This window comes from Colletotrichum karsti, assembly GCF_011947395.1.
Source record: "Colletotrichum karsti strain CkLH20 chromosome Unknown Scaffold30, whole genome shotgun sequence".
NCBI lineage: Eukaryota > Fungi > Ascomycota > Sordariomycetes > Glomerellales > Glomerellaceae > Colletotrichum > Colletotrichum karsti.
The window spans coordinates 144,816-158,559 of record NW_024065930.1 but is presented as its reverse complement, the minus strand read 5'-3'; the positions used below and the strand labels follow the sequence as shown (position 1 = coordinate 158,559).

General features: G+C 57.8%; 4 protein-coding genes across 4 annotated transcripts; 2 read left to right on the top strand and 2 right to left on the bottom strand.

The window, feature by feature from the left end:
• Positions 1-2,121: 2,121 nt before the first annotated feature.
• Positions 2,122-5,371, top strand: CkaCkLH20_08770 (C6 finger domain-containing protein; the record flags this gene model as incomplete). The annotated part of the gene is made up of 5 exons (XM_038891485.1): positions 2,122-3,036; positions 3,123-3,179; positions 3,467-3,886; positions 3,937-4,414; positions 4,506-5,371. The coding sequence occupies 5 exons, from the start codon at positions 2,122-2,124 to the stop codon at positions 5,369-5,371; spliced, it is 2,736 nt and encodes a 911-aa protein (XP_038743121.1).
• A 1,539-nt stretch (positions 5,372-6,910) lies between these two features.
• CkaCkLH20_08769 (uncharacterized protein) lies at positions 6,911-8,122 on the top strand (the record flags this gene model as incomplete). The annotated part of the gene is made up of 4 exons (XM_038891484.1): positions 6,911-6,951; positions 7,012-7,226; positions 7,298-7,716; positions 7,775-8,122. The coding sequence occupies 4 exons, from the start codon at positions 6,911-6,913 to the stop codon at positions 8,120-8,122; spliced, it is 1,023 nt and encodes a 340-aa protein (XP_038743120.1).
• A 743-nt stretch (positions 8,123-8,865) lies between these two features.
• On the bottom strand, positions 8,866-10,273 carry CkaCkLH20_08768 (adenosylhomocysteinase; the record flags this gene model as incomplete). Its single annotated transcript, XM_038891483.1, has 2 exons — positions 8,866-9,314; positions 9,373-10,273. 2 exons carry the CDS (start codon positions 10,271-10,273, stop codon positions 8,866-8,868), a joined length of 1,350 nt encoding a protein of 449 aa, XP_038743119.1.
• A 2,192-nt stretch (positions 10,274-12,465) lies between these two features.
• On the bottom strand, positions 12,466-13,744 carry CkaCkLH20_08767 (uncharacterized protein; the record flags this gene model as incomplete). Its single annotated transcript, XM_038891482.1, has 3 exons — positions 12,466-13,033; positions 13,099-13,577; positions 13,688-13,744. The coding sequence occupies 3 exons, from the start codon at positions 13,742-13,744 to the stop codon at positions 12,466-12,468; spliced, it is 1,104 nt and encodes a 367-aa protein (XP_038743118.1).

Here is a 13,744-nt window from a genome sequence, read left to right as displayed (position 1 = left end):
AGTAAAGAAATAGATGGGAATCTTTGCGCGTAATTGGCGCCGTTTTGTTTTTTTCCCCTCTCTTACCGGTCGTACCTTCCGCGCGGCTGGTCTTTGCAGCTCAGCTCAATACACCAAACACCAAGGCTCAAGCTCTCTCTCACCTTGAGTGAGCTTGGTCCATCCACCACCTCCCGTCATAATCTTTTATTTTTTTTCCCCCTCCTCTACCCAAAATCCTTCCGCGCCTACTCCCGTCGGCGCACTTGATCTCGAACGATCCCCTGCACCCCCTTCGACACAAAATCGGTGAATCTGACCCTGACCCATCAAACCTCTCAGGAGTCGTGGTACTTTCGTCCCTCGACCTCTCCACCGGCCTGGATACCGGACTGCAAACCGCCAGCCGCAAACCGCAAACCGCCGGCCGACCAGCATCGGTACCAGCATCAGTACCTGTACCAGGACAAGGAACAGGGCTAAATCGAACCTGGGAGCGATTCCCAGCTCCGCACCCGCGTCCACGTCCACGTCCTCGTCTTCACCGGCCCGTCACCTCGCCTCGCCTCTACGCTACCTTTCCGCTACGCTGATCACCTGTACTTTCCGATTGCTCGTCGCTCCCGTCGTCTCTCACGTCGTCTCTCACGTCGTCTCGTCTTTCGAGGAAGCATCCGTTCCTGAGCCCAGAAAACACCCTCGTCAAACGCACCCATGGCCAAGGTCCATACCTTGCCTCCTCGCCCGCATCCGCCTCGTCCCTGACCACCTCTTACGGATACGCACTTTCGGTCTTCGAGTTCTAGCTCGAGCTCCAGTGCCTGTTGAACTGTTCAACTCCTTCTGCCGCCTTCGAGTCTCGAGATCCACCCGCACCAATATCTCGTCAACCCTGACCAATACCTCGCCTCTCTCACCCCGGGTACCTTGTCTGCATATCGCCTGCTCGAGGTACCTCGTCCTTCCCTGCCGTACCTCTCGTCGCCTCTCTCCAGGTACCTCGACCTGCAGCGACACCAGAGCCACTTCTTTCGACCGCGGAACCGCAGAACCGCAAAACTTCACAGGCTCTCCTTGACCCCGTCACCGTCAACCCGTCTTCCAAAGGGCCCAGAGTCCCGTACGGATACACCCCGACCACCCCCTGGCCCTTCCGCCCTGCGCGCTCGCGTGGGAAACAGCCTGTGAAGTCTGGGCATTGCCATTGGCTTCTGCTCTGCTGCTCTTGGGTGACTGGCATTGGCGTTGTTGGCATTGGCTTTTTGGCTTTGCCTCTGGTATCCGTCTGGCACCAGCACCAGCCAACGGCAACGAGTGCGACGTGCCTCCATCGAGCCCGGCCCAGCCCAGCCCAGCATAGCACCCGCGTCCGTCGCGAAAAATTGTGCAGCCTTCTCCTCCTCGCCGCCGCCGTCGCTGCGCAGTCGCACTCCGTCTCGGCCGACCAGCCCACCACACCCGGCAACTTTGTTTGCACATTCGACTCTGGACTCTGCACATTGTTGCATACGCTACGGAGCAACGGACGACGGGCGACGCAGGACAGGACAGCCTTGAACCCCTGCCCTACCCAACGGCAACGGCAACGGCTACAGCCTACGGATACGCTTACGGGGTCAATCGCTCGCTTCTTCTCTTGTTCCGACGACCTTGCTTCCGCGACGCGCTCCTCCTCCCAGGCCTTGGTCCTTGACGACACCCCCAAGCCCAAGCAAGCCCAAGCCCGAGTCGGCCAAAGAACCTCCTTCTCCTCCTCCTTCTTCGACCTCCCTCTTCTCTCTGCTCGCTTCGCTCACACCCACCGACCCCATACGCGTACCCTTCCTCCCTCCTCCTCCTCCTTCTGCTGCTCCTCCGCACCCCCTCCCGCTACAAGCAGAAGCAGCAGCAGCAGCAGCAGTAGCAGCAGTGGGCGAGCTCCAGAACCGTACACGAGAAAAAATCTCTCGAGGTCGCGCCGCTCGCTGGACAGGGACCACATCGAGGCACAGCAACCACCACACCACGGCTCATCCTCTGCCTCCTTCTCCTCGCCTCTGCTGCCCAGGGTGTCGCGCATCCACGCTTCCATCCACGCCTCCTCCCCTGGTCGACCTCAGAAAACCAATCGTGGCTCCATAAAAATTTCTAATTAAAATCGAAATGGCTCAAGAAGACAGCCCAAGCATCAGCATCAGCACGAGTGCCAGCACCGCAACAAGCGTGCCTGCACCTGCTCCTGCTGCTGCTGTTGCTACCACCACGACTCCAATCACTACCACTACTACAGCTTCTCCCGCGCCTGAGCCTGAGCCTACGTCTACGTCTACGCCTACAGCTACGGCTACAGCTACACCTGTCCCCGTGCCGGTCTCTGATGCCAGCGACGTCGCTGTTACGTCGACAACCTCTACTAATTCTGTCCCTCCCCCGACAGCTTCGACCTCACCTCTTCCTCATCCTCCTTCCGCGACCCCGACCCTGACCTCGACCCCGACCCCCTCCGCCGAGACGTTGTCTACCGCGACCGCGAACGCGTCGGCAATCGCAAACGCAAACGCACCAGCGCCTGTCACTGCGACTGGATCTGCGCCTGCGCCCGCGCTTGCTCCTGCTCCTCCTCCTGCTCCTCCTGCCGTTGCTCCTACGCTCCCTCCTCAGCAGAACGGCGACCTGAGGGCGTCTTCCTCGCCCTCCATGGCAAACAACCAGCCGCCCGGGCACCCGAGAAGCTACCCGAGCCCGAACAACTTCAGCACCGCGGGCATGCAGCCGGCGCAGTATGCCTACCATCCTCAGCCGAACCAGCCCACGGGCGACCCGTACCGGGCCAGTCCCGGCGCCGTTCCCTCTCTCCCGAGCATGAAGAGCCTCGAGCACCACCACTACCCCCAGGGCGCGCCGCAACACCAACCGATGCCGATGCCGATGCCTATGCCTCCGAACGCCGGCATGGCGTACTACATGGCGCCGGGCGTACAGAATCCGTATATGGCGCAGGACATGAGCAGCATGAGATATGCTCTCCCGCCGGGTCACGATCCTAGGTTGATGCGCGGTCCGGGTGGTCCCAAGAAGGTACGTCGGGGAGAATACGGGCTTCAGCAGAGCTGGTTGTTTTTGTTGGAGTCTGGACTGACGATTGGGTTTTACCTCGTGTTTAGGAGATCAAGCGTCGCACGAAAACAGGCTGCCTTACGTGTCGCAAGCGTCGAATCAAGGTTAGTGATAATTTTTGTGATTCTTTTCCTTCTATTCCGCATCGCAGCGCATTGCGACAAACACAAACAAGGCAATTGGTCGTGTTTCGGACTCACCGGTTGGGGAGCCAATTGAGGAAAGAGGGAATGGGAAAAATGAGGCAAAGGCAATGAAAGAAAGAAAGAAACAAACTTTCCGATAAGCGAACCGAGTCGTGGTTTCGCGGGAGGGGACAAAACGGTCGCTTGTTGAATGTCGCCTCTCGCTTGATCTGGAGCTACTGCGAAGCGAGGAGCCATGAACCAAGTCCAAGTCCGCGTTCCGGGATCGCGTCAAGTCCGTCCGCCCCAAGCCCGCCGCCGCGCCTGTCGTGCCTGCCGCCGCTGAGGTCCGCCTGGCGCCCGCACCCGCGCCCGCAGCCGCAGGGAGGAGCAATGTTCCGTTCCTGCAGAATGGGACCTGGAACCGACCGTCAGCGCCCTCCCGCCTTTCCCTTCCCGCCTTTCGCTCTCTGCCTCTCGCCTATTCCCAACAGGAACTCGTCTCGCTTCAGACGCAACCCCGACCGGCTCCGACCAACCAGCCCAGCCTACCTAGCCTCGCGCCATTCCCGATCATTATTCACCTCAACTTTAAACTTTCTTACCTCATCATTCCAGCCATCAAGTGGCCTTACCTCACCTTCACCGAAGATAGCACAATCTCACACAGCACGCCCAATTGCCTCGTTTCTATTCTTTTTTCTTTTTTTCAATTCTCACATACTAATCTTTGCAGTGCGACGAGGCTCATCCTACTTGCAACAACTGCAAAAAGTCCAAGCGCGAGTGCTTAGGATACGACCCGATCTTCAAGCAACAGCCAGGCCCATCCGCCATCCAGCCTGCCCCCAACGCGCCTCAGCGGATATCGACTCCGACTATCCCGTCTGTGCCTTCGTCCGTTCCTCCCACGGTTCCTACCGTACCATCGACTCCTGTTGCTCCGCCTCAGGTCCCCGTCTCTTCGTCGAATCCTTACGGCAATCAGTCGGCAGTTCTGCCAAGCTCATATAACGCCTCCGTCGCTTCGAGCCACGCCCCATTGGATCCCGCTCTGAATTCAGCTGCGCCCAACGTCAAGGCCGAGCCGAACTACGATTTTGCCGCCTCCATCGACCCTGCTCTGCAAAATCTACCCCCGGCCACCTTACCTTCGACGCACAACCAGCCGTTCTCGGCCGAGCAAAGGGCAGGCTTCGACAACCATCTCAGAGGTGCGACCCTCCCGCAGTTATTGTACATTCCTTGCTCTCTTTCAGCCGTTGCATCACCTCGTTCCTGGTATACTAACTCATCGTCTTCTAGCCACAAGAATGAAAATCGATGAGCTCATCGGCCTCCTGGGTCCTACCGCTCCCACCCAGGAAGTCGCCCTCACCTCGGAGCTCCTCACTGAAATCGTCAACATCTACCGCGAGATATACGCCGACGGCCTCCAGAACTTCTTCGAGTCGGCCTGGTTCTCCGCCAAGGATGCTCAAGGAAAGCACGCACTCGAACACAACCAAGCAATCCTCGGCCAGTTCGCATCTTTTGTGACGGTTCTCCGGACTGTCCCGGCCAACGACCACCCTCAGATGACCCATACGGGGGTCCTCGAGGCGCGGTTGATATGGGCCCTCGCTACCTTGCCGTGCAACAGCGCTCCGCCCACGGTAAACCCGAATTCGAAATTCTTGCCTCCTCCCGAGGATCTGACCGAAGCCGCCAACCGAGTCAGGGTTCTCGAGGCTCTCCTCTGTGGCGACTTCTTGCCATCCAACCCTCTCACGCCCCCTGTCCCGGACCCCAACCCTCATCGTCAAGAAGAGTTCGAGTTCTGGTACAACCTCGCCGAGTTCCTGCGCTATCACGATCCTGCCAAACGCGAGGAGATTCTCGGCAGACTTCGGCTGCAACTGGGCGGCAGGGAAAACCGGGACCTCATCTACTCGATCGCCGTCACACGCGAGATATCGCCTCGCGTGGAGCTCGGCTTCGAGAAGAACATTCCCCAGCACTTGGACGAGTCCAACGACAACAACCGACTTTACGTGGCGAATAAGTTCATCGAGCAGGAGGCCCAAGTTACTGGCGGAACCACCAACATTATCCGCCGGATCAGCGAGATTACCATCCGGTCCTACATCAACCCCGGGGTCAACATTGGCCCCCGTCCGGGACAGTCCTGATCGATCGATTGACCTCTGACCGGTTTCTCCGTCTATTTTTTAAGCATCAGACTCTGCAGCATTTTCCAGGCTCGAGGGATGGGGGGGAACCCAAAAAAGCACTGTTTTGAGGCGTTACCGGAACGGAAGGAAAGCATTGTCTTGTTTCCTTTTGTTTAATTTCCTATTTGTATTGCATGCGGGCGGCAACCGCGTCGCTCGTCCCTGTACTCCTTTTTACGGCCGACGGCATTTGTACTATAAGCTCAACTAAAACTAGTGGTATTCAGGCATGGTGGTGCGGATCTGGCGAAAAGTAAAACGGCGAAGGGTGTGCGTGAGAGGGAGAAAGAGAAGAGAGCGAGAGCGAGCATGGGGTTGGTCCGCGGACATTTTGTCCTAGACTTCTCGGGCGAGCTGGACTTGGGTCTAGATGAGCCAGAGCTCTGTACGATACTAGACAGCACTTTCACTGGATCCCTAATTGGGTAGACCAGCAGAAGAAGAACAAAGTTACACATACGCGGGTTCCTCGGTTGGTGATGCTACGAACGAGTTTGGATGCAACTGCTCCTAGCATGCAGTATTCAAGGCGTGCAGGGATGGAAGGCATCTCCGGCCCGGGAACCCGGACTGCGATACCGGCCGGCGTCTTGCAAGATTGGCCTTCAACAACAGCATTGTTCAGAACAGGCTATACGTCAAGACTTCTCATGGTTGTTCCTATGGTGGTAGTGCTCCTTGATTCTCAATGTGACATTTTGGAACGGTAGCAACGACAACGACAGCAAACCGCCTCCTTATAGCCTGCTTCCGTCGGATGAGCGGTCTTTTCCAAACGCAATTGGCGAGCTTAGCCGCGGGTTATCCTGCGGCGACTCTTTGGAGTTCGTAGAAGAATCCCGATCCATGACGTCTGTAGGACGATATGGAAATTTACGTCTAAAAGGCACACTCGGCTTTCTCTCCGAAGAATCTCCCGATCGGTTTCTCTTGATCCGGCCGTCGTCATCTGCGTGAGAGAAAATGTCTAGACGACGAGTGCGCTTGGTTGGAATCCCCAACTATCTTCAGCGCTGGATGGAGACGTTTCGAATTTATAGCAAAAAGTGTTCTTTTCTTCTACCTGGGTTCTTCGACAAGTGACTGAGGTACCTAGGTAGGTAGGCAAAGAGGAGGTTATCGGCGCCGAAGTGTCAAGCCCGCCCTACGCCGCACCGATCAAGGAGGGTGTCCACCCAAGCCGAGCCAGCTGCCACCAATTGAGTTCACACCCCACCGACAATCCCCCACCTTCCAAGTCGGAGCTCGATAAGTCACCCCGCGCCGGCGCCGTTCGTTTGGAGGGGCATTTGCTGAGGTCGAACATCTTACCCTCGACAATCTCAAAGCTAGGGTGGACGGTAATTTGCATGTACGTTGTCAACAATTTACTCTCAGAGCCAAGCGAAGCTGACGTTGCCAGACAAAGCACCTGAGGACGTCAATTGACCGTCAGCATCTCAGCTACTTACACCCAAGATCTAGAAGCCATCAGAAAGATATCAGCCAATTCACACCATGACGAAGCCAAAGGTCCTCCAGCTCGGCAAAATCGAGCAGTAAGTCTTCTTTCTCATCTCTCGTCATCTGCTGAGAAGACAACTAACACCCCAACCCAGCGCCCACGAATCATGGTCCTCGCTCGGCCAGGTCGCCGACATCATCAAGCCTAAGGCGACCAACCGCGACGAGTTCCTCAAGGAGTGCGCGTCCGGAGCCCTCGACGGCGTCGTCGCAATCTACCGCACCTTCTCCAGCGTCAAGATCACCGGCAAGATCGACGCCGAGCTCGTCGCCGCACTCCCTTCGAGCGTGGGCTTCATCTGCCACAACGGTGAGTTCCCCCCATAAGTAGCAGCACGAGAGATGAAGACGGAAACCAGTGGCTGAGAAAAACCTCACCAGGCGCCGGCTACGACCAGATCGACGTCAAAGCCTGCACGGCCCGCCACCCGACCCCTCTCCTCGTCTCCAACACCCCGACCGCCGTCGACGACGCCACGGCCGACATCAACATCTGGCTCATGCTCGGCGCCCTCCGCAACCTCAACGCCTCCGTGCTCTCCCTCCGCGCCGGCGCCTGGCGCGGCAACCCGCCCCCGCCCCTCGGCCGCGACCCCCAGGGGAAGGTCCTCGGCATCCTCGGCATGGGCGGCATCGGGCGCAACATGGCGCGCAAGGCCAGGGCCTTCGGCATGGAGGTCCGCTACTTCAACCGTGCTCGGCTGAGCGCGGACCTCGAGAGGGAGGCCGGCGCCGAGTACGTCGATTTCGAGAGGTTGCTGGCCGAGAGTGATGTCATTTCGCTGAATCTTCCCCTGAACGTACGTCCTCTCCCTGGGAGACAAGAAAAAGAATGACTGACCCTGACACTACAAACAGCCGCACACGCGCCACATCATCTCCCACGCCGAGTTCGCCAGGATGAAAAAGGGCGTGGTGGTGGTCAACACGGCGCGCGGCGCCGTCATCGACGAGGCCGCCCTGGTCGAGGCCCTCGACAGCGGGCACGTCGGCAGCGCGGGCCTCGACGTCTTCGAGAACGAGCCGCAGGTGCACCCGGGCCTCCTCGCGAACCCCAACGTGCTCATCGTGCCGCACATGGGCACGTACACGCTCGAGACGACGGTCAAGATGGAGGAGTGGGCGATCGGCAACGTGCGTCGCGCCGTCGACGAGGGGAGGCTGAACAGCGTCGTGCCGGAGCAGAAGGACGTCGCCGGTGCGTAGAGTCACGATTTGATGGGAAGTTACGTTTTAGAGAGAGCATCGGGGACGTACCGGACGGAGACGGCTCCGGCATAGAGAGTAGACTATCTAACTTTGTATTCATGTTTACTTAGCTGTCAAGAACTAACATTTTCTTGAGTCTTCTACCGCTCGTGACGGATAGAATTGTGCCTGCAAAACGTTCTGTCCATTGGCACTCTGACAAGCGACACAATCAGTACGGTCTAGCTTGGCCGCAAGTGTCCTTGCCAAAGTAGACATCGGTGTTAGTTACCAGTCCTAAACCACATGAAGCAATATGAGTTGTACACAAGTGATCACAAACAAATCAAAGCAAGAACAGTCTTTCTCAGAGGACAACATATATTGTCTATGCCGAGTCACGGTTGACGGACTCTAGTCCTAGAGTTGATCTACCCTTAACCCCTATCCCATCCGGGGGTTGAGTCCCTTTTTTTCCCAAATCGGGCCGAAGAACAAAATACAAATGCCATGGTCTGGGGAATCACTATTCACAAGCCAACGCCTATTTTTTGTTGAAAAATCTCGCAGCCAGGCCCCCAACTTTTTTCAGAGTCCAGCCCGCGTAACCGCCCCCAACCGAGATTCCCTTCCCAGATGTGTCATGCAAGTCATGCTGTTGAGAACACACATTGCCATATGTTATGGTGTAAGCTCGTTGAAGTCATTATAATCGGAGTGTTGAAATCCAATGCAGAGATTGGACATTATAGTGAAGGTGCTTAGTAGCGGTAGATGTCGCTCTTGTAGGGACCCTCGACGGTGAGGCCGAGGTACTCAGCCTGGACCTTGGAGAGCTCGGAGAGCTCGACGTTGCAGTGGTCGAGGTGGAGTCTGGCGACCTCCTCGTCGAGGACCTTGGGGAGGACGTAGACACCGACCTCGAGCTTGCCCGACTTGGCGAACTCGACGTACTTCTGGCCCCAGGCGGCGTCACCGGACTTGTACAGCATGATCTGGGCAAGGACCTGGTTGGTGAAGGAGCAGGACATGACGAAGGAAGAGTGGCCAGTGGCACAGCCAAGGTTGACCAGACGGCCCTCGGCGAGGAGGATGATGTGGCGGCCGTTCTTCATGAGGAAGCGGTCAACCTGGGGCTTGATGTTCTGGACGCTCTGGGCGTTGGCCTTGAGCCAGGCGACGTCGATCTCGATGTCGAAGTGACCAATGTCTGTGGGGGAGGAGTTAGCAGGCTGCTTGAGGCACGGGATGAGACGTGTGGTACTTACTGCAGACGATGGCGTCGTTGGGCATGGCCTCGAAGTGCTGGGCAGTCAGGATGTCACGGCAACCGGTGGTGGTGACGAAGATCTGACCCTGGGAAGCGGCCTTCTCCATGGTGGTGACCTGGTAGCCGGCCATGGCAGCCTGGAGGGCGTTGATGGGGTCGATCTCGGTGACGAGGACGCGAGCACCCATGGTGTGCAGGGCCTGGGCGCAGCCCTTGCCGACGTCACCGAAACCGGCGACGACGGCGACCTTGCCGGCAACCATGACATCGGTAGCGCGCTTGATACCGTCAATGAGGGACTCGCGGCAGCCGTACAAGTTGTCGAACTTGGACTTGGTGACGGAGTCGTTGACGTTGATGGAGGGGACGAGGAGCTTCTTCTCCTTGAGCATGCGGTAGAGGTGGTGGACACCGGTGGTGGTCTCCTCAGAGACACCGTAGCAGTCCTTGAGCATCTCGGGGTACTTGTCGTGGACGAGGTGGGTCAGGTCACCACCGTCGTCGAGGATGAGGTTGAGCTTCTTGCCATCCTTGAAGGCGAGGAGCTGCTGCTCCAAGCACCAGTTGTACTCCTCCTCGGACTCGCCCTTCCAGGCGAAGACGGGGACACCGGCGGCGGCAATGGCAGCGGCGGCGTGGTCCTGGGTGGAGAAGATGTTGCAAGAAGTCCAGGTGACCTCGGCACCGAGAGCAGTCAAGGTCTCGATGAGGACGGCAGTCTGGATGGTCATGTGCAAGCAACCGGCGATACGGGCACCAGCGAGGGGCTGGTCGGCGGCGTACTTGGCACGGGTCTGCATGAGACCGGGCATCTCGTTCTCGGCGAGCTCAATCTCCTTGCGGCCGAAGGCAGCGAGGGACAGGTCGGCGACCTTGAACTTGTGGGCGGGAGCAGCCATTGTGATGTGGTTTGGTGGTGTTTTGGGGGGGAGGAAGGATGGATGGGAGAAGAGGAGATGTGAAGGAGAGAGGAAGAAATCAGAAGAGTAAATGGAGGGGGGAGGAGGAGAAGAAAAAGGCTTTGGAGGGGTCGACTTTCCAGGAAGGGAGCAGGGCGGTGAGGGAGAGATACCTTGCGTTGTCAGGACACTCGTTAATCAGTGGGATGGAAATCTCTGCTTGTACTTTTTGGTTGCTGTCCAGTCCAATCCGATTCTGCCCCTCGTTGGTCGGCGGCATGCGGCGGGAGAAGGAGGGGAGCCTGGACACTGGAGTCCAAGAAGGAGGGGACCTGCGCGAGAAGCGAGGAGGCGGGGCAAAAAGTTCAACGAGATGCAGAAAGTGTGCCAGACGAGGTGGGGTTCTCCTTCTTTCTCACTTCAGATGAGGTGGGAAGGGAGGCCGATAGCAACAGGTACAAGCTATCGCTACATCTTGCTGAGGTCCATTGCTGAGCTGATGTCTTCTGCCTTTCCTTCGTCACAAAACTCATCTTCCCTTTGGGTGCCTGCCTCACGTTCAATGCCGTTCCCTCCATACCTACGTAGGCACCTTCGGTAGTTCTAAGCCGCCTCCTACATTCATCACGCAGCTCATACAATGGACGGTGTCTTACATTGAGCTTACAATGGCAAGATAGCGTTCTGAAGGCTGGCTCAGCTCGTTCCAGTACTTGAAGTCGGCTAGGATTGGTCGCTGAGGCTACAATTGACCCCGCGCCTGTCTCATCCAACGTCTCTCAATTGGCGTTTTAGATTTTTTTCCCTTTCTCTCAATTCTTTTCGTTCCCGCCGGTACCTATCAGTACCCTCGGCCACATGGGAGGGAGCAAAGGCTAGACCCGAGGGAGCAAGCTTGGAATGAGAGCTTCCTCGAGCTCCAGGTAAGGTAGCTCTGTTAGTCCGCCACCTGAGCAAACATTTTTTTCTCCAGTGCAACAGTACAAAGTATGCCGATCGGAACAGCTCCAACACCTCAAGCCGGGGCCGACCTGCTCGGAGGTAAGCTATGGTGCCCTGAGGTAAGGTTAGGTCGGGTAAAAATCGAGGTACATGTCGCCTTATTCATATTGCCGTCCGGTCACATGCACTCTTGATAGGCAACAGGTACCTCAGGAACCCTGATGGAACCTGTGGAAGAGTCAAGATGCCCCTCCTTCGCTGCCACGGGTCACCAACAGAGCCCAGCAGAGCCCAGCAGAGCCCAGCAGAGCCCAGGTCGAGCGCTGTCCCGCCCATCTGCGTGCCGCCGAAACTCGATCTGAGAGGTCCCTTTTGTTTCCCCTTGTTTTACCGTTTTCACCCGCTAGTCCTCTTTCGGCGTGAAACCCCTCGAATTGCCCCACCATGCCTCTCTCACCACCTCACCTCAGTGTCCTCTCCCCTCCTCTGACTTTTGTCAGGAACTCAACGAGACCGTGCGAATCATGCAAGCTATGCCACTTAAGGGCAGTGAAGCTACCGTGGCTCCAAGGTACGAAAACTTCCGGGCACATAACATGGGATGGACGAGGACGAGGCGAAGGCGAGATAAGCTTCCAACCCCGAGCTGTCCGGCGACATTAGATTATCTGGTCGGCGAGTTTTTACTCATGTGCTATTCAACGTCCAATCTTCACCTGAGGTCGGCTTCGTAAGCCCTCCATCTCGCTGCATATCTACAACGTGATTGTCACAAGATATCTCTCTGCCTGCTCGTGCCCTACGCCCAGTCTTCGCGTCTCGTCTCGACTCGACTCAACTCTCCGCGCCGAGATGCCCTCTCCATACCATCACTACCGTCCATCGCCCCCCTGTGCTCGCCCCCTGGCCGTACACAGGAGCGTTAGGGAAACCTAGGGATGCGAACTGAACTAGACCACGGCTCTGGTATGCAAGAAAAACATCGAATATCGACTCAGTACAACTCTGCCTGGGACTAATTACCGTAACGCCGTTTCGAATGCTTGATCCGCTCCCCAGATCATTCATCATTCCCAGAACACCCCTTCTCTCTAAGGTAAGGTAAAGGTGAATCCGCTCTTCGTTGTCGTCTTTGGCCCCTTCTTCCCTCGACCTCAAACTTTTGATTCTTTGCCCGCCGTGTCCGATCCGCACACGGTGATGACACACCCGAGTCTGCCCTGGCCCCTTTTGCTTCTCCCCCGCGCCTCTTAGGCGTGCTTGGGGAGCAGGTTCTCCCTGACGGCGAACATCTTGGCGCTGATGTTGGCCGTGAATCCGTCCACCTGCTTGCTGTACTGCTCCACCTGCTTCGCGTTGAGCATGCCCTCCAACCGGCTGGGCTCCTGGGGGAGCTTGAACAGCCTCTGCCACTCGTCCTCCGGGAGCGGCGCCTGCTTGGCCGCCGCGCGCGCCGCGTTCTCCGCCTTGCGCTTGGTCTGCCATTGCGTGATCTTGGCCTGCTCGCGTCCGAGCTGGCGCTGGTAGAACTGGAAGTTGTGGAGGTCCGTGTAGTGGGACTCGATGCTCTCGAGGAGCAGGTCGCACGTCTTCTCGAGGAACGGGTCTATCGACAGGTCGAGGTTGTCGATCGACGGGTGCAGCGGCTGCTTGATGGGGTCTTCGCGCAGCTCCGACAGGGAGTTGGGCGGCTCGATCTTGTCCTGCGCGGAGACCTGGGGGAGCTGGTGGAGGAAGGACGTCAGGAGGTGGGTGTTGTGCACTTCGACGGGGAGCTCGGCGAGGATGTCCTTGAAGGACAGCTTGGACTTTTGCAGGCTGTGAACGTCATCCGTTAGCCACTTGATGCGATCTGCTTCGGTGATCACCACGCGCAACCATACCTCTCGGTCGTGAACTTGCCCTCCTTGTAGGCCGCCATGAAGTTCTGGGTGAGCTTGAAGGCGCGCAGGCTCAGGGAGCCCTGGGAGCTGCGGCTGACGTCGTGGACGAGGGCGACCGTGCGCTCGTTGTCCTTCTGGTAGTGGTACTGGTTCTCGATGAAGCTGATGTTGACAAAGTTGCCCATGGCGGCCGAGGTGTACCAGCCGACGTTGTTAGCGTCGACGTTGACCTCCTTCAGGTGCTTGATCATGTCGTTCTGGTAGACGATGTTGGCCTTCTGGCGGGGGGCGGAGGCGATGAGGGCCGAGGTCTCGTTCTGGTTCTGGTGGCTGTGGCTGTCCGTGTTCGCGACGTCGACCGTGGGGAACTGGAACGAGTTGGTGATCTCGAGGACACCCTCCTCGTCCATGCCGACGAGGGAGCCGGTCGCAGTCGTGGGGAAGGTGGCAGAGCCATGCTTGACGATTTTCATCACCACCTAAAGGCGCGCACATGTCAGCCACGTATCCTCCAAAGTGTACATGTGCCACCATCTCGAAGGCAGGCAGAGGCAGAGGCGGAGGTGGGGCAGCAGTTGGCAGGACTCACCAGGGCCTCAACGCGGACCGCCTTGAGCGGCACCTCCTTGATAACAGCATCCGCCAT